Raw genomic sequence first — 25704 nt, 5'->3', positions numbered from 1 at the left:
GATTAAGGGAAGACTTCCTTGAATGGAATTCTTCCAATTTAGCAATGGGAACTTGGAGACTGAAAAAAAAAATCATAGGTGTATTCTCCAATTACTCCTCCATTAAAAAAAAAAAAAAAAGGGGCCGCAGGTAGCCCAAGATGACCTTGAACTCTTTGTGTAGCCAAGGATGACCTTGAACTCCTAATCTTCCTACATCTCCATCCCTAGTGCTAGGATTACAATGTGAGCCACTACACCTGGTTCCAGTCACATTTTTTACCCTTTCTCTGTGAAACTTACAAACCAATCAATTTGCTCTCTAGAATCAAAATATATACATTCATGGTCTAACTTCTCTCTTCCAGGACACCACCACAGGCTTAGATTTCAGTCTAGAAACTTGTACAGGTGGTATAAATGTCTAATTTCATGGCCAGGAGGCTTGAAATTACCTGAAGTCTTAGCCTCTGTGATGATTAATATCAATTGTCAATTTGACACCTGTGTTAGTCAGGGTTTCTATTCCTGCACAAACATCATGACCAAGAAGCAAGTTGGGGAGGAAAGGGTTTATTCGGCTTACACTCCCATACTGCTGTTTATCACCAAGGAAGTTAGGACAGGAACTCAAGCAGGGCAGGAAGCAGGAGCTGATGCAGAAGAGGCCATGGAGGGATGTTCTTTACTGGCTTGCTTCTCCTGGCTTGCTCAGCCTGCTCCCTTATAGAACCAGGACTACCAGCCCAGGGATGGTCCCACCCACAAGGGAATCTCCCCCCTTGATTACTAAATTAGAAAATGCCTTACAGCTGGATCTCGTGGAGGCATTTCCTCAACTGAAGTTCCTTTCTCTGTGATAACTCCAGGTGTGTCAAGTTGACACAAAACTAGCCAGTACAACACCTAAGAGACAACCCCCCCCCAAGACACTTGGGAGAGATTATCTAGATTAGGTTAGCCTCTGAGTACCCAGAAAGACATTACCTAGATTAATTTGAAGTGCAAAGACACACCTTAACTGTGGGCCGCACCATGTCATGCATGGGCTGGGATCTGATACGGACTCAAAAGAGGAGAGTGTGAGTTGAGCGCCAACATTCACCACTCTGTGTTTCCTGTATGTTGTGAAATCATTGCGAGCAGCAGGACCCCGGAGCTCACAGCCTCATTTCCTCCCACCTGCTGCAATGTCTTGCTCACCATGAGACAATGATCCCCTCCGATGGTAAGCCAGAACAAACATTTCTTCCTTTAAATTGGTTCTGGTCAAATATTTAGTCACAGCAATAAGAAAAGTAACCAAGTACAAAACCTCTCTTCTAAAGACACAGGAGGGCCAAAACAAAACCTAAGGACAACCACAGAGAAAACAGCAATAGCTCCAAGTGGGAAAAGAAACTTTCAAGACAAGAAAAATACAGGCAAACAAATTCACTCCTTCAAGAACTGATGTGTAACTTAACAGACAAATCCTGTTGGAAGGGAAGCTACATGTTTCTTCTCAAGGACTGAAATGCAAAGAGCTTTAGATCAGGTTTCTTACACCAGAAGGCAGTGAAAGTCTAGCTATAATTTAGTAGCCTCCATAACATCTACTCTGGCCAAATATGGAACAAGGGGCCACAATGGTTTTTAAGCTCGGAGGGTGCAAACTAGAAGGGGTGCTTATCCTCTGTGTGTTGATTTCTTGGAGCAAATTCCTAACTCTTCTACAAAGTCCCTTGTGATTAGGGACAAAGAAGATGAAAGAGGAAAAGAAAAGGAAGAGGAACAAAGGAATTTCAACCTCAGTATTTTTATTCCACAGAGAAAATACAAACAGGATGTTTGATTTTGTGTCGCCTGGATTTTGGCAGGAGTGTTAAGGAGGGTTAAGCAGAACAAAGACCTGCTCTTTCTGAGTAAGCTAAATTAAATCGAATTCACAGCGCCTATCACAGGCTTTAGAGACACAGCGCTGGTGTGGTGCCTGCAGGGCCCATTCTCTGCTTGAAAGCAGGTTTTTGCTATCTCATACCTTGGCTTTAGCATGATGCGCTTGCCACTTTGTAGTGAGGGACTGGGTGAGGTAGTAAAAAGGATCTGCTACTGTTGTTCATTCCATTCTTGTCCACACCACTTAAACAGACTACTGACAGGATGTGTGAAGCTTAATTTGACTGCATCTATGCTGTGTCTTCTGAGTTGTATGAGACTTGTATATGCTTGTCAACAAATTTTGCTACTACAGATTTTTTAATATACTATTATTTTACTATTGTTGTTGTTGTGATAATAATGGTTAATGAATCCAGAATCTCATGAATAGTAGCCAAGTACTGTGCCACTGAACTATTCCCCTAGACCCAAGAATATGTGTGTATGTATATATGTATGCATGTGTATATATATGTATGTATATACACACGTGAACATATATACATATATTTTTCCTAAGAAGAGTCTATATCGCATAATAGTTGCCTTGTTCTTATTCACATGACAAAAAAAGTCATTCAGAATATAATGACTTACACATGACAGATAACAGAAGAGTAAGTGCTCTCAAAAGGCAGGCAAACATTTGTTCAAGTATTTAAGTTCCTTCTTAATGCTTTTGGAGAAAAATCAACACATTTGAGAATCTAATGCAAGCCGTATGCTTCTATCTTAGAAACACATCCACCCATACATATACACACTTTAAATATTGCTTCAATGAATTCATGCATCTATTTGAATGTATACATAGTGTTTCTTCTGAGGTCCCTGGATCTAACATTAAAGACCAATGAGTAGGAAGAAAAAAAGTTAATTTTTTTTTGAGTACTTACTGTTTTCCGGGCACTACTCTAAACATTAAATAGTTTTTCTTATTTAACCGTCACAACTGATGGAGTTGATTCCCCCGTCCTTTACTAAAAAACCAAATAGTGGTAGCAAATGTTACTTGCTCTAGGACCAAAGTCTGTAGGTCAAAAGAGCTAGGGTTCAAACATTGACTTCAGAGCCTCTTCTCTTAGCCACTAAATCACAGCTATGAAATGAAAGAAACTTTTATTTGTTTTTGAAATGGGATATATGGATAAACTGCTCTTCAGAGACCCAAGAAAGTAGAGATCACATACTAGCTGCAAGGAAAAGACCTGACCAAATATCTGTTACATGTACTATTCATCAGATAGCATAAACACAAATAAATTTAGGCTTCTATTTGGCTTTCAAAGAAAATGCTTGTGGGATCTACATTAACCCTTGAGCATTGAGTTCTTAACTTAGTAGTTTAGATTCAGGGTTACAAGTTCAAAAAACTCTAAGGCTCAAACAATAATGTAAGACAGGCTGGTATAAAACAATGGCATTATGGGAAGCTGGAAAATATATGTCTTGTTTCAGTACAGTCATATATAACAAAATCAAATCTAATGAAGACCAAATAGTAGGCATATTCAACACGTGGTCCATCCATTTTTGACCTTTGAAAGGTGTCTTGCTTTGCCACTTTCCATGTCTCTTTAAATTAAGATCTAAGGCTGTAAAGAACACAGTTTGTAAGCTTGGACACCAGCTCTCTCATGTGACAACGTGGTTTGCATTTCATCAGTGCCATGATTTTACATACTAACCAACTCAGTAGTTAAGTCACCAGCAGAAAGGTCCAGGTACTAAAGAGGAGGAAATACTAGGCAGTCAAGTGCTGGCCCACATCACATACCTCATACACAGTGAGCATTCAAGGTCAGATGCATCAAAGGATCCAAGTGGATTACTGAGATCTGGTTTGGCTCCCTGCTCAGCAGGAAGATCTGTGATTTAGGAAATAGTAAATCAGGGATGGAGCAACTCGTTTTTTGTTTGTTTGTTTGTTTTTTACAGACAGTACTTCTGTGGAAAAAAATGTCTTTCTGGTTTTCAATCTCAAACTCCCCCAGAGTTTAATTTAGTGGCTGCCTGAGCAATTGCCAGTGGGGTTCCCTGAAGTGTGCTCCCAGAGGCATTTTAGCAGGGCCCATAGACAGAGAAGTCCAAGACTAGGAGCTCCTGGCTGAGGTCATTCAAATCCAGTAGGCACCTCAGCAGCAGCAGCAGCAGCAGCAGCAGCAGCAGCAGCGGCGTTGGTAACTCCCTGGACTGAGCCAGGTCTTCAAAGTTGAGATGAGTCTTGGCACTGCCAACCTCTCTTGGAATGAAGCTGTAGCTGCTGCTTCTCAGGGTACAACCGAACGAGACCTGAGCACACCCCTGCCATCCTACATTCCCAGAACAGGGATGAGGGCAGGAAGTGGTTATCCTGGAGGAAAGTTACATGATGGAAAAGCATGGGATGTCATCCCTTGATCGATCGGGTGCTTGACCAGATGTCCTGACTGTGGATGATCTATATCACACTATAACAGATCTATATCACATTATATCACACAGTACTTTCAGTATGATAGTTACCAATACACTCTCAAAGAACCGTCACAGCAACCCCTGGGATTTCATAGTTGGTTAATGCCAGAGCTAGGCCATACACTCTGAGCTAGAGGGGTCCCCAGAGAGAGTGTAACTACATAGGTCAGCGAACCCAGTCATCTGCATTATGATACTTTCTCCCTGGGTAGAATTAGTACCTTGTCTGGAGACTTTATTAGGCAATTCTGTGTCTTCTTGGGTTTCGATTTGGCAACGATTTCTCTTCTTTTCCTGGCATTTGCCGGTCCTGACGGAGGCAGCATCCCGGTCCTCTCCTTTCTGATCTTTCTCTCTGTCTTCTTTACTACTCACCTTTCCTTGAGCTGAATTTGCTAGGCTGCTGCTCTCTTCTGCAGCTGCTGCTCCCTCCTGATTAGAACAATGGGGAAGCTCCAGATTCTCCTAGGTGAAGCAAAAACCCAGAGATCAGAAGCTGCTTGGGACCAAGATTGGTCCTCCAATATTCTTACCCTGAGGGGACAAAGAGAAAGAAGCATAGCTCTGATCCTCACTCCTGAATACACAATGGCTACGCAACTCAACGGAGGGAAAGCCTTGAGGCTTATCTGTGACATCTTATCTATGTCAAAGACATGCCTAGCTTCAGTAGAGTTAGGAGAACTTCTCTAAACAAGGACAACAGGCACATGGAAGGACAAGTTGGCTGAGCAGGGGTGAAGGGGGAACTACAAGGGAAGCATCACTCTTCCCTCCTAGCCAAAGCATTCCCCAGTGGTCTGTAAGGAAGGCAAAGCACTCAGTGAGGGGATATCCTGTTACTGGTTACTTCCCTCACCCTGACTGTCATCCATAGACATCTTTCAGAGGACTTTAGGCCAACTCTGTACAAGCCTGCCGAAGCAACTCATGCTCCAGAGCTATATGTTTTTTTTTTTTCATAAAAAGATTATTTAGTCTGTTTACTCCATTTTGTGTGAAAAGTCTAAAGAGAAGAAAAAAATAATTTGACCTAATAGTCTGTCTCTAACCTTTTACAGAATTTCATCTAGGAAAAGGATATTTGAAAATGCAACCTGAAATAATCCCGAAAATGTGTTTATTCCCATTGCTCTGGAGAACCTTCTCTATAATCCACATTCATATTTTGACAGCAAAAGGTTGTTTCCCCTCTAAGCCCTGCCAAAAGTTGCAGTGGACACAGGTGAGAGGAAACAATGAAGAGCAGAGGAAAGGATGCGGGTTTTCTTAGCCTGTATCCCTGGGTGTTCAGGTAGTTTCAAAAACTAAAAAAAAAAAAAAAAAATCCCCAATACTACAGTTTTGATTTTCCGTGAGCCCAGAGTACTGTCCGCACAGGACAAGGCCTTGCCAAGCAAAGTTTTGGTGGAAATGCATTTGCTGTTGCCTGGTCTGTTCACAGTGGAAAGGCAGAGGTTCTATTTCCTTCATTTCAGACTGAGTTGCAAGTAGAAGTCCCCACTCCAGGTCCTCTGGTCTAGTGTTCGCTGTCTTAGTCCTATACTAATGACCACTGGGGACTCTCTGATTTCAAGAGATATGCCGAGTTCTGCCATCACCAAGAAAAGTCAGCTACCTTGCATTTTATTCCTTCTCTAGAGCAGGGACAGAGACTGGGAAGATGTGAGCATCCAGGGCTTATATACAAGTGAGGAACTTCAGGCACAAATGGAGAAGAAACAACTCCCCAAAGGTGCCCAGGTATTCAGTGTTAAACTTTGCTTCAAGTCTGGTCTTCTGAACCCCAACTTCTGCCCACTTACCCTGTGCTAGAAAGGCCAGCACCTGAAGCCCATCTCTCTGTTCCTTTTTTTTTTTTTTGTCATCCTTCTCAACTCAGCTCTCGTGCCTCTACTTTGCTATAGATGTGCATAAGAAGCCTACTCATGTGTAAGGTATAGTGCAAGAGCAAGAAATTCTCTCCATTTGGTCCCCAAATGGAATCAACGTTGCACAAGGATCTCACTGGTACTCAAAGGCCATCAGCATCTTCCTCAAAGCTAAAGTCCCAGTTAAAGGCTTTCAGAAGTAGGCCAATCTCTTTATAGTTGTATCAAATCTATTTTCTGGATTGGACCAAGACAGAGTCAATAAGCACACCCCAGTTATAGGGTTTTAGGGGAAGTGGGCCAATCTCTTTATATTTCTATCAAATTTCTCTATTTTCTCAATCTGACCAAGACTACAAATACAATAAATTCATAAACTTTTGGACCATGCCTGAAATTCCCAGTTGTAGTTTTTAAGCAAAGGACACAGCCATTATCAACTCCATCTTTCTTTTTCCCTCAGGAACCAAAGTAGGAGAGGTAGGGCTCACTTGTGGTGTGCCCACAAAAGAGCCAAATGAAGCATCATGAGCGAGCTGGGTGAGTTGAGTTTTACCTGTGACAACTTTGGTAGATTATGGCTGGTGCCTTCAGTAGCCATTGACTCTACGTGTTCCTTTAATCTAGGGTGAGGTGCCAACAGCTTCAGGATATCGGGAGAATGTTCCTGAGACTCCCCCGGGACTGATGGTGAAAAGAAACTAAAGAGAAGCTGTGACATAAAACAGAAGACTTCACTACTCAAGTTTCTACAGGTGCTAGACTAAGGTGCAGGGGGAGGGATGGGGAACCAGAGAGCACAGCTTGCAAGGCAAAACTCTAATGAGGAAGCCTTGGAGCCATGTCCCTAGACACACTAAGGAGAGGTTGTTGCATAAACACACAGACTCATTTAGGAACAGGGGGAAAGAAAGATTGCTTAGTCATTAAGAGCACATACTGTTCTTGCAGAGGAGCCGAGTTTGATTCCCAGCACACATGTAGGGTGTCTCACATCCACCTGTCATTCCAGCTCCAGCATATCTGATACCTCTGATGTCCAGGGGTACCAGTACTCATGTACAGATACCCAATACACAGACTCAAACATATACACATATTGAAAAAGTAAAATACATCTTTTTCAAAAAGAATCACTCAGGAGCTTATGAAAATGTCAGGTCCCTGGGTCTAGCTTCAATCTCCCCAGGTCTGAAGTATGAGCCAGGAATCTGGGTTTTGAGAAGGCATGACAGATGCCAACATTATTCATAGTCACCTCTATGGTGCCACCATTCTGCAGAAATGTCTGCAATGGGGCTTTAAAGTGTATCTTAATTGAAGGAAACATAGAGGTGAAGTCAGAATAGATACCTCATGTATTAGGTTTTTTATTTATTTATTTATTTATTTGTTAAACTAGGTCATCCTGGGGAAAGGGTACATAAGAAAAATGCCTGTATCAGATTGGCCTGTAGGCAAATATGTTTGGGTATTTTCGTGATTAATGATTAATGTAGGAAGTACCAGCACAGTGTGGGTGGTGCCAACCCTGGGCAGGTGGTGCCAGTGTGTACAAGAAAGGTGACTGATTGTGATGCTGAGACACAAGCCAGTAAGCAGATTCCTCTGTTTGAGTTCCTGTCTCCAGGCTCCTGCTTTGAGTTCCTGCCCTGACTTCAATCAGTGATAGACTGTGACCTGGGATGTGTAAGGAAAATTAACTCTGTTTCCCAAGTTGCTTTTGGTAATGGTGTTTATCACAGCAGAGGAAAAGCAAACTAGGACTCCTCCGTGGAAGAATAGAGAGTCAAATCCGTAACAACTCAATGGGCTGAGAAGTCAACCAATCTACATTGTTTGCTGCTGCTTTTCTGTTTATCCATTTTGCTTTCCTCATCCACATTGTCACCCCTGGACCTTTAATTCCTTCAGAGTTGGGGACCTGAGCAATGAAGTGTTAAGAAAGCAGAGCTCAAACTTCCTCTCCCTCTTCTAGCCTCTTCCTCATCCCAGTCATCTCTTCAGAGATTTCTAGATTTTAAGTTCAAGTACCTAGGGTCAGGCAGGTTTCCTTGCAATTGGATACACTGGCAAGGGAGAAGAGAGAACAAAAGGGTCTAGGGTTCAGAGATGAGCATTTGGGTGCAGGTTGCATCATTAGCTGTTTACATTCTTGTTTCCACTCTCCCCTAAGCCATTAGGGGTTAGAGATTTTATGTAAGTATGTATGTATGCATGCATGCATGCATCCATCCATCCATCCATAGATCTATCCTGTGTGCATGCGTGTGTGTGTAATACAACAAGAAAGAGATCACTGAACTTCCAAAACATACTCAAATGTTTATCACTTAGAAGACCCTGCCATGTTTGGAAAGCCACTAAAAAAGCTCCACACTGTTATTCAGTCTCCATGGTCCGAAGTGTTCATTTATCAAGAGACTTTGCAAGAATGCTAAATTCAAAGGTGGATTTACTCTTCTGCTTGTCCTCTGAGGTTTCTTCATGATGTTCCTTTCTGTATCTATCAGCACTTTCCATACATCCAAGCCCTACTCACTATTCAAAGTTCTGCTCAAGTGCTGCCTTGCCCCAGTACTCCCATCTCTCTGATCTCATCTGCCTTTTCATGTCTCTACAGAAGAGAATACCAAACCTTAAACTATACCATCTTACTTTGCACGAGAAGTGTGTCACAGAATAAGTCTTTCTCTCCAGCCAGCGTTAAGTGCTTAGCAAATATACAACATATTCATGGAAATGATGTTGGCATCCAAGGGATCAAGAAGAAGCCTAGCCCTCAGGTGCCTCACATCCTCAGTGAGATGTTTATGTCCCCTTGCAGTGCTAAAACCCTACTTTTCAGATATAAACTGACAAAGGTTGGAAGACACACCTAGTGCACAGGGTCATACATATAATCTTTTAGTGCACACCACTCCCCAGGAGTTGAACTTGATTATCAGAAATTCTACTCAAGGACCAAAAAGGATATATCCACTTCTGAGACAGTCTCCCTGGAGGGGGCCATATAGCACCCAAGTACAAGGTCGAAAAGACACAAGGTAATATGAAGAAAAGGAGGCCAGGAGCCAAAATCAAAGGAAACAAGGCAGAAATAATATAGCAGTTCTCTTCTTAGCTTTACTGCCTAAGATCTCTCTGTAGGCCTTTTCAATGTCTTTGGAAAACAAAACTTAGGGTCAACTTTCAGGGAGAATAATCATTCCATATGAATGAAAAGTCAATTCTGCTGGAACTTTAGCCAAAGAAAGGCCCAACTGGGTTAAGAAAGAGAATCTGTAGTTTAAAATAAATCATAGGGCTGTGGGTTATGAGGAGGCTTATTAATACCCAGCGCATGTGGACTAGTTTTCAAATGTTTAGCCCTAAAACTAGAATAATCCAGTGAATACACACAGTCGAAGCCTCTCAGTATATTTAAATGGCTGCTATAGCTTCATCACATTCAGCAGAAATATGCCTCCAAATTGTTACATTAATTTCAGAATTTTGTAATACTTCTTTTAAGCACACATTCACTTGTATTGCCTGGCATTCATCTTCACCACACACACACACACACAAAAGCTTGTAAGTTCTAATAGGCACTTAGGCTTTCTTGGGTCTCCAGAGTTTCACACAATGCCTTGCCTTTCATCATGTAGGTATAGAAATGACAACAGCCTATCTATAAAAGCAAACTGGAGTGAGGTTAGTTCAACTGATGATGCCAGAACCTCTGGGGCCACCTGAAGGCAAAATAAAAGCAAAGAAGCAGGTGGCCTCAAGAAAGTCCCTGAGCCTCAGATTCCTCATCTAGAGAAATAACAGTGAGTTATGGGAACTAAGTGGAATGCTCAGCTAATGTTATACTATGGACCGACTACACTTAAGTTTTAAGAAAGGTCATGGCTAAAAATTCTGCTTGATCCATACCCCTTTCAATAAAACCTTACTCCCCACCCCCCACCCCCACACACAAATCAGGTCATTTTTTTTCCAGACAGGAAATTTCTTGCCAGAGTCCAGCCTCTGTCAACTTTATTAGTTTTGCTAAATATTCCTTTCTAGAGTCTTCAGAGACAAATCCTGTCTCTTGTCTACTTTTTTCCACCCCTCCCCAGGCAAAGCATTACAAAGGGTGGTGGTGGATGGAAGGGCTTGTAGCCTGGTGTTGAGTAGAGTATGGCGGCAGGAAACCAAAAACAATCACTGAGTGTCAGCATCCAACTTTCAGGCCAATTATTCAGACACCAGAAGAATAAATGTACAAAAAGCAATAAAAGTCAAAGCCCATCCAATGAGGATGCTTGACCTTTTAATCAAGTTCCTGGCATTTCTCATGATATTTATTTTACAATCACAATCTCCTGAAACCGAAGAGTTGGAAGGGCTAATTATATTCTTTCATAATGATCTCTGACTTGCATTTGCCAGATAGTAGGTTTAACTTTCTAGCAGAAGAGGTGAAGGTTTGTTTAAGTTCTGTACGTGGCAAGCCACATCAGTGACCCTTCCCAGGAGCTGTCCTCCATGTGTGACTAGCGAAACGTGTGATTCAGCCAAAGAAAAGTTATACAGTTCTAAGCAGCTCCCACTATCAGGCCCTCATCCACAAAGAGACTCTTCAGTGAGCCTTTATCTCCAGGTTAGCTTACTTGGTTTAGTTTTGTTTTATATCCTACTGATTCTGAGTCAAAGCATTCATTACTGACTCCTACAAAAAAAAAAAAAACCTGCCAATTTGATAGTACATACCAGAACGACGGGGCTTCTGGGCAATCAGTTGGCATCTCTCTCATGCCCCTTAAACCCAGAGAAGCACCCACTCAGGACCACAAATACTGAGGAGGGTAGCATCTTCATCCTTCTCCCTAAAGAAGACAGAGTGACGGGGGTCTACTAGACACCTAACCCTAGGACACTCAACTCACCCTTTGAGCTTCAGATCTGGCGCTCTTGTTCTTTCCATCAAGGGATACACAGTAGAGAAATTCTTTGAGTGCTTCTTTCACCTTGCCTAGAGTGGCTAAAGCTTGTGCTTTTCTGAAGTGTGCCTGGAAGAAAACAGTAGCAGTCAGTCCCATCTAATTCACCTTCTTAATGTAGCTACAATTAACAGCAATTGCTGAGTACCTACTGAGCAGTCACTATCAGGCAGAGTCTTGTCAAAAGACTTATATTTTCATCTCTGTCCTAATGGTAAACTATTTTAAATCCCATTTCAAAGACAACCAAAGGGAGATCCAGAGAGAGAGAGAACTTGACCAAAGTACAACAAACAACTGGGAAGCCTCAGAGGAAGTCAGAGTTAAAACCTGGGACTGACAATATTCCAAGCCCACACTCTTAGCTACTGTGTTTACTGCCTCTTCTCCACCCCACAACTGTATGAGGATCACAAACATGCCAAAGCATCCATTTAACCACAAACTATAATAGCTCTGTTTTCAATGTTCATCCCGAGAAGACTTGCCTCTCTTTTGCACCGGTCTGTAAAAAACAGCCATGGCTTGAGTGAGACAATCATTTCTACAGAGGCTCAAGAAAAGGAGCAGGGACCCTCCAGGTTTTCAAAGATCGCTAGAAGCAATCTAGAACTAGAATCGTGATCCCAGAACTTCTAGAGGACTTTTCCCCACAAAGGCAGACCACCTTCCAGGAGGCTGACCAGCGAATGAGCCAATGCTTTTGCTTATAGAAACTTAGCTGTTTTTTCCTATGGCCTCCAGATTCAAACCCAAGTGCTGATGGGCTAAACTCCTTAGAAGGGCTTAAGCAGCATCCTGAGGGGCAAGGAAGAAAAAAGAGCATAAAGGGCGGCCTTCTCTTGTGCCTAATATGAATGAAAAGGCCTATGTTTCACCTGGTGGGTATTTCTCTACCTCCTCTTCTAACATGTGTCTGCATGGTGTCAGGACTTGGTTAGGAGCCACAGCCACAAACCTCTTGGGGACCTCTTTCCACACCCTCACTTCTTTCTCGAGCCTAATCTTGGCTGCCACACTCCCTTGTTGTTTCTGCCAACAGTGGCCTTCAGGAGAAAGGCTAGCACTATGCTTCAGAACAGCTATAGGGGGCTAAGTCCTAGAAAACTGGAGAGGCCTCTGGGGTCCCAGTAATCAACAGAGTAGCAACTCACACGCCTCACTTTCTCAGGGTGGCCAGCTTACCCCACTGACACCTATACTACCAGCAAGGTGTGGTGATGACATTAAGCCCTAGATGAAATTGGGCTGCCTACTGGACTGGCTCCCTTATGGCATCTCATATAGAAATGTTGGGAAATACAAAACTCAGAGTATGGAGGTGTATGCATTAGAAGCTTTCAGCCCCCAAGACAGCAGAGTCCTCGAATGCTCCCTTTCCCTTTTCCCCCAGCTATAGGGAAATGGCACCCCTGCCAAGTACTTGCACCAATTCCTCCTTCATGGTGGAAATCCCTTTTCTCACTGCATCTAGAACATAAGTCTCAGTGCTCTTCCCATCATGGTATCCAGATTTAGTTTTCCAGTAGAAATGGCTGCAAGCCCCTCTTATCCCAAGACAGCTACCTAACTCACATGTTAGCCCATCTCAGTGGCAACTTAAGGTATTGGAGACTTGTATTGAGCTGTAAATATGTTTCTTGGGAAAGAAAACACACTGGTCAATCACCTCCACGAAAACTCTCTCATTACAGACCAATGAGATTCACTCTAATAGTATAGACAACGTTTACCAGTCCACATGTGGTTTTTTCCCCAGAAGGGCTCACTGTAATAGCGCAGGCTGAGCTCAACCATGATCCTCCTGGAATCCCAATGCAGGGTCATGCCACCACACCCAACTTCACAAGGCCTTATCGGAAATTCTTAGATATGTAAAACTTCTGATTATCCAATATTTTCATAGGTTTAACATCATCACTAGGCACCAACATCTGAAGGAAACCGTTATAAACTGTTGTATAGTATTTATACTATTCTGTGTGATTTTGCATGTAAATTGCTGCAGAGTGTGTTTAATTAGACACATAGGGAGGTTGCCTGGAGATTATTGGAGGTATTGCCTAATCTATGGTCTTTCTACCATCAGAACATTCTGGATTCAGAGAACACCTGACCCATGAGATTCAGATAAATCACAGTGGCCCTGGTCTTGGAGACACTGCTTTTGCTACCTTGGGTTGTACAAGAACCTATAATGGTTACAGCTTGCAGGATGTTCTAGTTGTCATTCTCACTGTTGATCCTTATACATACCTGTGAAACAATCATGGCAGACAGCAATAGCATCATTTAACAAGTAAGGGTGCTTGAGTTTCAGAGAATGTAGCCACTTTCCCGTGGTCACACTTTGCAAAGATTCATATCCAGACCCAATTCTACTAAACAGACTACAGATATGTGGAAGAGATTGGTCCTGATGCCAGGCAGAGACACAGAAAGTGATGCTTTGTATTCAGGTATTCCCCTCTCTTGATGTCTACTGTCTTTCTTCCCACCTCTCCCATGTGACCGAGATTGGGGGGTATACTGGCATGTCAAATGACTGTATTAATGATTCAAAATGGCACAGCCATTGTGCAAATATGAAGATCTTGCTTTAAAAACCCAAAAGCTGTTTGAGCTCTCAAAAAGCATGGCTATCAGTAGTTATCCTGAAGGATCAGAGCAGGAATATCTTTCTTATATTCCTCTCCTTATTATCCCTAGAAATTTATGAGTGATGGTGGTGGTGGTGGTGGTGGTAGCAAATGCTTATATAATGCTCCATGCATTGTTCCAAGCATCTCCCCTCCATGACCTTATGTAATCTCCACAACAGTCCTATTTAGAAGGTGCTTTGGATATAAGCATGTTATAGGTGAGGGCATCAAACATAGAGAAATGAAGTAATTTTCCCAAGGCTGTACAGTTAAGAAAAGTAGAAGAGCTGAGACATGAAGTCAAGTTGTACTACTGATTCCATATTTGAAAAAAAAAATAAAGACAAGGCTATCCTGAAGGTTATCAACTGAATGTAGATTTATTGAGATCCCTTGCAGACTTAGACCTCCCTTTATCAAGGGATGCCCTGCACTGTCCAGCTCATTAGAAAGTTTTCTCTCCTATTCTGCAGAAGCTCTAGCATCTCCTGCCCCAGGGAGACAGCTGTTCTTGCCAGTCTCTCTATAGCATAGCCCCTTTCCATCCCTCTTGTCCCACACTCACCTTAAAACCCATTGGCCGTAGTTTACATGCTATTTCTGCATCATGCAGTGCATCCTCATGAGACTCCAAGGTGAAATAAATTTGGGACCGATTGCTATAAAGCAAATGGTCATTTGGAGCTGCCGAAATGAGAAAAAAAAAAAAAGCCCTCATTAATGGCCCCCAGCAGAAGCACATGGTAAATCCTGTATGAGGATGGAGCTTGAGGAAAGAAAAGTTATCTAAGCTCTTTCTACTGAACCCGAAGAGTTAAGTGTCATTTCCAGTCCTAATATTGTCCTGACCAACACCATAGCTTGTCCATGCAAAGCAGTAATGTTGCCCTCCTTTTTCAAGCAGTTCCTAAGAGGTGAAGTGTCCACAATACATTAGAAATTTTCACCTAAGGAAACCCTGGCACTGTTCTGCAGATGTACACTGCTAGTGCTCAACAACCTGGCTTCTAAATGAGCTACCATCCAAAAAGAATGAGGCCAGGGAAGAGAGAGAGGAAGCCAGTTGGAACCCCTACCTTGACCCCAACCAAGGCAAGTCCATGCTAGTCACCTAGTCGGGATGACCTGTAGCCTAACAATAACTCCAGCATACCAATACCTCCCCCAAGCTGGGCAGTGATGGTACACACCTTTAATCCCAGCACCTGAGAGGCAGAGGCAGGAGGATTTCTGAGTTCGAGGCCAGCCTGGTCTACAGAGTGAGTTCCAGGACAGCCAGGGAGAAACCCAGTCTCGAAAAACCAAACAAACAAACAAAAAAATCCAAAGCAAAAAACAAAAACAAAAACCAACCCCCAAAACCCAAAAACAAGACAAAAACCCCCCAAAACAAAAAGAAAACAAACAAAAACCCCCAAAACAACAAAAACAACAACAAAAAACAAACAAAAAAACCTCCCTCTCTCCCTAATGGCCAGTGCTTATGGTATAAACGTTTCCTGGAGAAACAGCTATGCATTTACAAGGTCCATCTTCTATGCATTTACAAGGTCCATCTACTGATGGCAAAATGAGAAAGTACCTTCTTGACATAACTTTTAGGAGTCTTATTGTCACCATCACTGAATCATTAGAATTCAGGCCTGAGTAAGTCTTCAACCCACCCATTCTTCAGATAGGAAAACTAAGGCCAATGAGGTGAAGTGATAGGTTACATAGCTGGTTAGAGTCACTGTTGGTTAATGTTCAAGTTTTGAGGCTTGGGTGGAGAAAAGTTCCTTTTACTGAGTGTGGGTACAGCTTTTAGAATAGAACATTAGCCGGTTCCAGGATAAATATAGTTCGTGGAAGGGGCCCATTTCCCCTTAGAATGGTGAAGATGGATGGTATTGGCTTTTTTTTCCCCCTGACTGCTCCAAGGAGATTATTATTATTATTTTTTGTTGTTGTTGGTTTTTCGAGACAGGGTTTCTCTGTGTAGCCCTGGCTGTCCTGGAACTCACTCTGTAGACCAGGCTGGCCTTGAACTCAGAAATCCGCCTGACTCTGCCTCCCGAGTGCTGGGATTAAAGGCGTGCGCCACCACGCCCGGCTCCAAGGAGATTATTAACAAAGGTACAGGAAAGATTCTTCCTGGGGAAGTGATAGCAGTGACAGAGAGGAAGGTGGGAAGAGGCTTTGCTGGCTAGCCCTTGGATGAAAGTATTCAGCCTCCCTTAGAATTCCATACTTAAGTGGCCCCTACCTATTTCATTCATATGGCTGCGCCCTTTCACAAGCTCTAGGCTACAGCTTCCACTGCCAGAAACAGGCTTTGATGTCTGCCTCTATGCCATTCCCTGAAGGATGTATGCTCTGGGCTGACCTGGGTGCCCATTACTTGCTCTTGATTTTAGCAAAGAGTTTACAGTACTCTCTGACACTTTTCTGAAACACACACCCACTAGCCCATTGGCAGCTCACAGCCTGCTTTGTTTAGACACAAGCAGGGTATGTGTTGTGAGGATATCTGTGTTCCTCAGTTCTCATAGCCACTGGTTTTGCTCCTTTCTGCATTACCTGTTGCTGGCTTGGGTGGGACTGAAATGTGGAGAGACTCCATCCCATCCCTCCTCTATCCACCAGAGATTGCCTAGGAGGTCTTAGGACCCCACAGCCAACTCCCTCCACACCAGCACCTTCTGTTGGACACATTGCCCTGCCTTGCCTGCCTGCAGAGGTGCTGGCTGGCACTAGCCAGTAGTTCCAAGGCCACTTCCTGGGTTGGAGTGGGAGGAGGCAGAAGGTGCAAACAGGTCTCTGGGAAAACTCTGGTACTCCAGTCCAGCAGAGATGTGGGACTGCCCGGTTTGCCCTTGAAGCTACAGAGCCCACTCTTGGGCAACTCTTGGAGCAGGTGAAACAGAGGCATGCCCCCTTTATGATCAGTCCCTTGTTTCCTTGGGGGGGGGGATCCCGACCAGTTGCCTAGTCCTGCCATTCATTGGGTTAGAGGGGTCAAAGGGTTCGATGTCGGGGCACTGGCCATCTAAATGCAGCGGGTGGAGGGGGCGGGGCAAGTGCATCTATTTCAGCCAGGGAATCGTGTGATAGGAAACGGTGACAATGAGTCACAGGGCAGCGGGGAGCGAGCCCCCCCTCCGCCCCCCGCACACGCTCGCGGGATGGTTTCTGAGGCGAGCGTGGCCCACTTCAGTTACCTCAGCGTTACACAATCCCCGCCTGCCCGCCCGCCCGCTTGCCCGCCCGCCCGCGCGGGGGAGGGGCCGCCGGCCCGGGCGGCTCGAGGGCCTTATGCAACCAGTGCTCTCCTGACCTAATTCCAGGCGGGACCCACCCCACAGGGAGCCTCGGCCCCGGAAGGGACAACTCCCAGAGGCGGGAGCCACGGACTCAGGCGCCGGCAAGCCACCTCCGGTTGGTAAAAGCCAGGAGGACCGCGCGGGAGTTTGGAAAATAGTGCCAAGTTCCTCTGCTGAGAGGGGAGGTACCGGCAGGTGTTAAGAGTGAGCTCCAAAGTGTCCAGGAAAGACCGAGAAATAGAGACAGTGACACTGAGCAAGACCGAAACAGGGACAAAACTGAGAAAAAAATGCGCAAAAAAAGACGAACGGGATAAACTAAGAAACTGGAACCAGGAGGTATAGGAGCAGGAAAGCAAGCAGGAGAGAGGGAAAGAGCACGAGAAAAAAAAAAAAAAAAGCTATAGGACCAATCAGAAGCCCGAGACACAGCTTTAAAAAAAAGCTAAAGTAGGGAAGACAAACTCCTTGCAATGCCCCCTCCCTCCTCCTCGTGGGCCACGGGCTCTTCCCTCGCCACCCCCCCCCAGCCCGCGCGCGCGCGAAACCAAATCAGTCCGGTCTGTCCCCCCGCCCCCGCCTCCCAGCAGGGATCGCTCCCCCGCCCCCCTCGCGTGGCGAGCAAGCCCGCATGGCCCCTGTGGCGGCGCAGGGGGGGGGGGACTCACCTAGACGAACAGCCTCGTTGTACTTGAGCAGAGCTGCCTCCACCTGGTGCTCGCGGAACAGCCGGTTGCCCTCGTGCCGGAGTTGCGACGCCCGCGCGGGGCCCGGGAACAACTTGCCCAGGAGGCCGCTGAGTACCACGTTAACTCGCAGTTGCAGGGGCGCCGGCTGCCCCGCGCGCCGCGGCCCGCGTGCCCTCCCACTGGCCGCCATCAGAGCGGAGAGCTTGACCCCGCACAGAGCGCAGCGCCGATCGGCGGCTCGCCCGCGCTCCAGGCACAGTTTACAAAAGGTGTGGCCACACCACAGGGACACCGGGTCTGAGAGAAACCCGTGACACTTCTTGCACTTAAAGCCATCCCATACCTCGGGGGCCACGGCCGCGGCCTCCCCTGCCTCTTTCAGCGCCGCGGCGCAGCAGCTCGAAGTGCCGCTCGAGTCGGAGGCCAGCTCCTCTTGCGGGACACTGTCGGCCAAGCAGCGCACTAGCTGCTCCAGCTGCTCCGCTACGAGCTGCTGCCTCTCGGAGAGCTGTCGGTACACCTCGAGGGCTTCCCGAAGGTGCCCCTCAGATGCCAAGGCATCCGCCTGCGTGAGCAGGACTTTGCACTCCAGCGGTGTCGGGACCGCCAGAGGCAGGCTTAGCTCGGGCTCTTGAGCCCCGAGAGCTTGGGAGCCCTCGGGTGTCACCTCCTCCGGGTGGGCGGCTGACTGCCCTGCGGCCGCTGATGTCCCCGGCTCCTCCGGCTCCGCCAGCTCCAAGTTGTTGCTGCGGAGCTCGGCGGACAAGCTCACCATCTGTGCGGTCTGAAGGGAATCCATTGAGAGAGGGAACTGCGGAGGTTGGAGTGAGGAGAGGCGTCTAGGAACAGGGAACTAGCAGGAAAGAGCGGCGGCTGGGAGCGGGCTGCGCGAGCGAGAAGGCGGGATCGCCGCGCGCGCGAGTCTGCCTCGCCTCCCGAGCTCCATGCCGGCTGCCCCGCGCTGCCTAATAACTGTCTGTCTCAGCGAAGCGTTATATAAAACGCAACCACGTGACTCCTACCACGCTGCTCATTGGCCGGCAGCGAGGAAATTGTTACAAAACCAGACAGTTTTGTAACAGCTTTGCGCTTGCTTCTTTTGGCTTGGCTTTTCTTGGCTTGTTTTTTGAGGTTGTTTGCATTTACTCTTTCTTTCTCACTTGCGATTTTGGGTCCTTTCTGGACTGGGGAGAGGTACACAACCTCTTCTTCCACGCTTTTCCAGCTCTAAACTCTTTGCCATCCCACCTCAAAAGTAGTCTGCAAACAGGTCCGCTCTGCCAGCCGCTTGTTGGAGTCCCCCGCCCGAGAGAGGCCGGTCCCTATCGGCTCCAGTCACAGAAGTTGCTGGAATGCCAGGCTCCCCTCCAGGGGGCGATGGCTGATGTCTGCAAAGGCACCTAGGGACACCTAAGAACTCCTCATTTGTTCCCTAGAAGAGCTTTAAGTGTCCCTGCTGAAGCTCCTGGGTTTCCTGAGGGATTCCCCCCAAAAGTGACTTAGGGCAGTTTTAGGAGAGTTCTTTGTTTCTTACTGAGACAGAGAATCACGAGCAAAGGGTCCAGCGGATAAAACAAGTTAGGCAGTCCGTGCTGGGCAGCAAGGGAAGAACGCAGGTCGTATATCCTATACTGGATTGCTCATTGGGACCCCAGAGAGGCGCCCTCCGGCTCTCCTCCTCTTCCCTCCCTCCCCCAACTCAGGGACCAGTGCTGGAGCGGGCACCCCCCCTGGAGATTCACTGGCTCCAGGACCCAGAGACCAGATGGGCACCACCTTGAGAGCTGAGTTTGCTGAGTTCGCTGTAAACTCGGGGGGGGGGGGGCGTGTGGGAAGCAGAGGGAAGATACAAGCCCAAGACTGAGCAAATCCAGAAAAAAAAATCAGAGAATTCCGTCACAGCCCAGCTGCTAAACAGCCTCCAGGTTCACAGAAGCTGACTTCTGGCAGCCCATGCCTAACCTTAGGGTTTGTACCCTTGCGCTAGGTTGAACACAAGTTGTACTGCCTGGCTTGGGCTGAGGAGTGGGGCGGGAAGTTCCCAACCAGGCACCCCTTAAAAAAATGTCAGACTGCTCACAAACTACACAAGGATTTGTTTACTGCTGGCCTTTGCATTTCAGACAAGAGCCATGAACAAAATGAACAGGCAGGGTTCTGGAATACCCCACTTCAGGATAGACTGCTTCAAGAAGGAAGGCTGAGTTCAGTCAGGCTTGCTCTTGTCTTCCTCCTCCCTCCCGCGCCTACAGGTCCTGGAGAGTGCTCAAATTAAGATTCCAAGCTGAGTGTCTCCAAGTTGCCTCCTGCTGTGGCCATTTAGCTGGGGGGTCTTGGGCAATATCATCTAAACCTATTATTTTCACTTCTAAACAAATGTCTGGGATGGTTTTAGCTGGGATTAAGTCTTGTTTCAGAGCTGGGATGATAGACTCTTTGCCAGCATTGAGGTCCTTAATCCAGTCTTAAGCCAACAAACACCAAGATCCTGGAGAATAAGTATAGACAATGTGCAGCACACTTCAGAGCAGCCCCCCTCTGGTCAGACAGGACACCGAGGGACAGAGTAGAGAAGGGAAGCAGTTCATAGACTAGAAAGAGAGCAAGGAAAGAAAGGCTCAGGATTCAATCAGAAAAGCAGGAAAACAACAGAGGAAAACTTGGTCTAGTTTTGGCTTTGTTGAACAAATGCTTGGGGTCCTAAAGTTTCCTCCAGCCCTAACCTTGAGTATTCTTGATCCTAAAACCAGATTTCAGGCGTTAACTACTGAATCTCAAATAACTATTCCATATTCCATGGCAGGTTTGGGGAGGTGGGGCATGCTTGGGACTAAAGACTGAATTCAGCAGCAGCTACAGAGGAGCACAGGGCTCCAAAGGCTGTCCTTTATCATGATTCTGAAGCTAGGGAGCCCATCAGGAGACTGACCAGGAGATGGAGGAGGTGGAGAAAAGTCAGTAGAGAAGAAGCTGCAGTTTCTGGTGGCTTGCTATCTGGAACTGGGACAATCATTTCACTCCTTAGTTTACTCTGCTATCAAATGGAATTCCCAGAACTAGTTATATGTCTACACCTTCTGACACCTATAAGGAAGGACAATCTGCAGGGCATGAAAAATTCATTTGAAAGGACCATGACACCGGTAACAAGAAACCTCTTAATTTAAAAGCATTATCCCTTTCACATCTCCAAAACATTATCCCAAACTGTCTTCCAAATGCAGTGGTGAGGATGTGCCTTGCTTCTTAAACCACTCTGTTTAGTACACTCCTTGAATTTATCCTTCTGTAATCTACTGGTGATGGGGAAACAAGGATGTCAGGCCAGGCTGGGCAGATGGTCACAGTCCTGCCTGTACGAGGAAGGATGTGCTTTCCAGGCCTCTTCTGGACACCTGCATGTACAGGGTGCTGGCCATGAATTTGGTTAGGAATGGTTCTGATTATTAGGGTAATAGAGAGGCCTCTGGTGCAAAAGGCAGTTGCACCTAGCTAGCTGCTGACCAGACCAGATTCTATAGAAGAACTTTACATTGTGAGCCAATGTAGTAGACTACATCCAACGAGCATTCCACAGAATGCTGGGGAAACTACCACAGTGTTTTTCTTTCCTTCTTTATGTAAGTTAAACAAACACTAATTTCATATATGTTTGTGAATCAAGGTGGAAGTCTCCTACTGAAAATAACCTCTTCCATGCTTCCCCAGTAATAACTGGAGGATTCCCGGAGTAAGAATAGGTGGAGAGAGTTGCCAGCCTTTTCTTTTCAGATGCACATATTCCCCTACTGAAAGATTCTATTCTATTTTTTTTTAAGATTGCACATAGTCAAAGTGAACTGGGGAGAAAGCAATAATTGAAACAGTTCTCATTTTTACCAGCTACAAGAAAAGTTTTTCAGTTGGGCTCTGTAGAACCTCCCTGTGTCCCAGAGGGGAGTCTAAGCAGAACTGGACACTCCCCCCATCTCCTCTCCTCAACCAAGACAGCTTCATACCCACCTCATTTGAGATATAATTTCATTAAGGATTTCTCTTTAAAATAAAAATTTGAGAGTCATGGGCATTTTCATACATTTATATTTAGTAGTGCCTATGTAGCAGACTGTATTCCAGGGACTGAAGCTTTTGTTAAGCAACCCTTAGCTCTCAGGTGTTTTCTTTTTGGATAGTAGTACATCTTGTCTCCCATGTTTGTGTATTGACTTTCTGAGCAAACTAGAAACCCATGAAGACAAAAAAACCAACAGCAATCCTCCTCACAATACATTTCTGGAACAGGTTTTATTACACATAATAATGGAAATCCTAGTACAAGCTGGAAACATTCAGAGGGTCAAGCAGACATCCAGCTGCGCTCACTGTACCTCTGCCCTGATCTATTCATAAAAAGAAGGGAGCAGGTGTAGAGATAATATTTTACATTCCTGGGATGAACGGGTTCAAAGTCAAGGATATGGGTGGGAAGTAAATAACATTCTCCTCCACACACACACAAAGCAGAGGAGCTTGGCAACTCACAGACTTTAGCCAAGTTTCTCATTTCAGAACCCAGGATTGATTTATACCCTTTAAAGACCTTCACACCTTGACATTAAAAAAGACTGCCCATAGCTATGCAGAAGAGCCCAAGTCTTAGTACTAACATGAAGCTAACTTATCAGTGCTGGTTTTACAAATGAAGAAACGATGTGCCAGGGAACACTAGTGACTTACTACACGTCACAATGGAAGTTCAGGACACAGCTAGGATCGGAAGCCAGGGCTTGTCTCTATGTGAGCTTTCCCATGTGATCATTTTGCTTCCAAAGGACAAAATGCATCTGTCCAAATAAGAAATTATATCAGCTTTCCCATCTTTAAGACTTCCACCAGTTCAACCAATGTGCACTGAATATGTGCTGTGTGCTAATCAAGTTGGCATTTTTGAAGCAATAATATAAGGATGTGATATACACACTCCCTACTCTCCAGGAGTTTCTTGAAGAAATGAGAAGCAAAGCTCTAAAACTATCAGGTGACAACAATAGGCAGTATGGAAGAAGTGTCAAGGCTGGGGGACCAGTGTGTTCATGGGGAGTGCTCAAAGACAACAGAAGGAAGCACTTCCAATCTCACAAAGAAGGTGCCTATGAGTTAGGTGGCAGAGGATGTGAACAGCTTCTCAACTCAAAGGGGACTCTTTGACATTGGAGCTGTGTTCCCTGAGAAAGGTGTAACATTCAAAGTTGAGCTGGTCAAGCCCCAGGGTACCTTTTTTTTTTTTTTTTTTTTTTTTTTTTTTTGGTGCTGAGGGTTTAATCCAGGGCCTCACACAGGTTCAGCAGGTGCTCTACCATTCCATTGTCCTCCTAGCCCAAGCATTTGTATTAAAACTTCCCAGGCAAATGTGATGCTCTATGTGGTCTAGTGTTCACCTGTGGAAAGGATGGGGCAGATCTTACTTTCCCCACTTCATACTTGGTATCCCCAAAGGACCCCAGGGATATCAAGAGTTCTTTGCTACATTTGAGTGGAGGGCAAACTGAAGGGCTAGGGATTTTCAATGGTAAGGTATCCTGCCAAGCAGGAAGCAAAGCAAGATCATAAAATACTAAACTGAGGATGGTTTTCTTTATTTATCCCCAAGACAATCCAGACCTGCTTCCATAGCTAGCGAATCTGTTGTCTAATGAAAAAAAAAAAAAGGAGCAAAGTTGTGGAGCTGGTGGCCTAGTGGCCACATAGGAAAGCCATGGCAAGGCCTGTGCTGGCAGCAGGCTCTTTTGACTTCACTGTGTGACTTGGCCCAAACCACCTTCCCCTTCTAAAGAGTAAGATGTATGTTCTTCACCTATTAATAATGATGTCCAATGTCACTGTCACGATTAGCTCCCAGTGATGGAAAAGGCACAGTCCTGCTATCATTCCTGGGAACAGAAGGGATCCACAGCCATCTGCCAATGATTATGAGGAAAATGTGTGTGTGCCACCTTTAGAATAAGCATCTTCTCTCCAGGAGAAGAATAAACTGGACTGGATTCTGACTTAGGACACAGTGGAACAGTGGATAATGTGTAAGATCTAGAGGCTCTGTCTGGGAGCATTATAGCCTTAGGAGAGAAGAAATAAAAGGCAGATTAAAAGATTGCCCCCAGCACAGGCACATATGTAGCAGAGGACTGCCTTGTCTGGCCTCAGTGGGAGAGGATGTGCCTAATTCTGTAGACACTTGATGTCCCAGGGAAGGGGAATGCTGGGAGGTGGAATGAGGGTGTGTGAGTGAGAGGGGGTGGGGGAGCACCCTCTCAGAGTCAAAGAGGAAGGGACAGGGGTTGAAGAACTCTATGAGGGATGACTGGGAAGGGGGACAACATTTGGAATGTAAATAAATTAAATAATTTAATAAAAATAACATAATCAGGTATTGGGGGAAGAGAAGCCCCAAGGAAAGCAGAATGAATGGAAATCTGCCACCTCCAGAGGTGGGAGGTGGGAGAACCCTCTAGAATGTACCAGGGAATGTACTGGGAAGTGAGAGACCATCAGGACTCAAAGGGAGGGACCTTAGATGAAATGCACTACAGTAGGGAGAAGGAACTTGTAGAGCCCACCTCCAGCAGAAAGACAGGACATCAAGTGGAGGGATGGGGTTGCCATCTCACAGTCAAAAATTCTGACCCAGAATTGTTCCTGTATAAAAGATCTGCAGGGACAAAAATGGAGAAGAGACTTAAGACAGTAGTCTATCATGGCTGTCCTCTGAAAGGCTCTACCAGCAGTTGACTGAAATATACACAAATACTTACACCCAACCGTTGGACTGAAGTCAGGGACCTCTATGGTTGAATTAGGGGAAGGATTGAAGAAGCTGAAGGGGAGAGTGACTCCATAGGAAGACCAGCACTCTCAACTAACTTGGACCCCTGGGAGCTCCCAGAGACTGAGATACCAACCAGGAGCATACACAGGGCAGTCTGAGATCCCTGGCACAAATATAGCAGAGGTCTGAGTGGCCTGGCCTCAGTGGGAGAAGATGTGCCTAATCCTAAAGAGATTTGAGGCCCCAGGGAAGGGGGAGGTCTGGTGAGGGAGAGCACCTTCTTGGAGGCAAGGGGGAGGAAGAGTGGAATAAGAAACTGTGGGAAGGGGACTTGGAGGTAGGGCAATGGCTAGAATGTAAATAAATAAAATTAGAATTAATTATACATTAAACTTATTTCACCATTTAAAAAAGTAAAAATAAACAAAAAAGGATTGATCAAGAGTGAATTTCCTGACATTGGAAAGACAAGGAGATGGTTAGAGTTAGCAGTTAATTTTCCAATTGTACTCAACACTAAAAGGATGAATGATATTGACACTCTACACATTTATCTATTCCTCTATTAATAGACACTTAGACTGCATCACCTTTGTGCTAATTGTATATAGTACATCTTTAAACTGTGGTAAACAAATATCCCTTTGAACTCCTGTGATTAACACTGTAAGGTATATCCTAGAAGTGGAATTGCTGGATCATGTGGTAGTTACTTCTCTCTTTTTTTTTTTTTTTAAGGAAACTCCATAGCACTTTTCACAACAACTGAACCATTTTATATCTCCAGTAGCAATGCACAAGGGCTCTAACTTCTTAATTTCGTGAAATGTTATCTCATTGTAGTTTCAATTAGCATTTTTGATGAGCAATGACTTCATACACTTTTCAGACATTTGTATATATTCTTTACAGAAATATATATTTGGGTTTCTGTACTGATTTTTAATATCATGTTGGAATTGTTTCCAATTATTGAATTCCAGGAGTTCTGCAGCCCATCAATACCTCAGCAAATTCATAATCGACACATTTTTTTCTGATCCTGTGAATTATCTTTTTTTTTTTTTTT

General features: G+C 45.2%; 1 protein-coding gene across 2 annotated transcripts in view; it reads right to left on the bottom strand.

The window, feature by feature from the left end:
• Lonrf3 (LON peptidase N-terminal domain and ring finger 3) overlaps positions 1–18858 on the bottom strand; it is a 39090-nt gene extending 20232 nt beyond the window's left edge. Inside the window, exons 1-6 of one of the 2 annotated variants that reach the window (XM_021153854.2) lie at positions 17813–18783; positions 14408–14526; positions 11147–11269; positions 6784–6939; positions 4578–4821; positions 3677–3767 (exon numbers count right to left, since the gene is read on the bottom strand). In XM_021153854.2, the coding sequence (XP_021009513.1) occupies positions 3677–3767; positions 4578–4821; positions 6784–6939; positions 11147–11269; positions 14408–14526; positions 17813–18632 (1553 nt within the window). In that variant the 5' untranslated portion in view covers positions 18633–18783. Of the gene's footprint in view, positions 1–3676; positions 3768–4577; positions 4822–6783; positions 6940–11146; positions 11270–14407; positions 14527–17812 lie in introns of both variants that reach the window. The other variant, XM_021153855.2, reaches the window with a different exon arrangement.
• Between the last annotated feature and the right edge of the window lie 6846 nt (positions 18859–25704).

This window comes from Mus caroli, chromosome X (genome assembly GCF_900094665.2).
Source record: "Mus caroli chromosome X, CAROLI_EIJ_v1.1, whole genome shotgun sequence".
NCBI classification, from domain to species: domain Eukaryota; kingdom Metazoa; phylum Chordata; class Mammalia; order Rodentia; family Muridae; genus Mus; species Mus caroli.
This window is presented reverse-complemented; position numbering and strand designations above follow the sequence as displayed.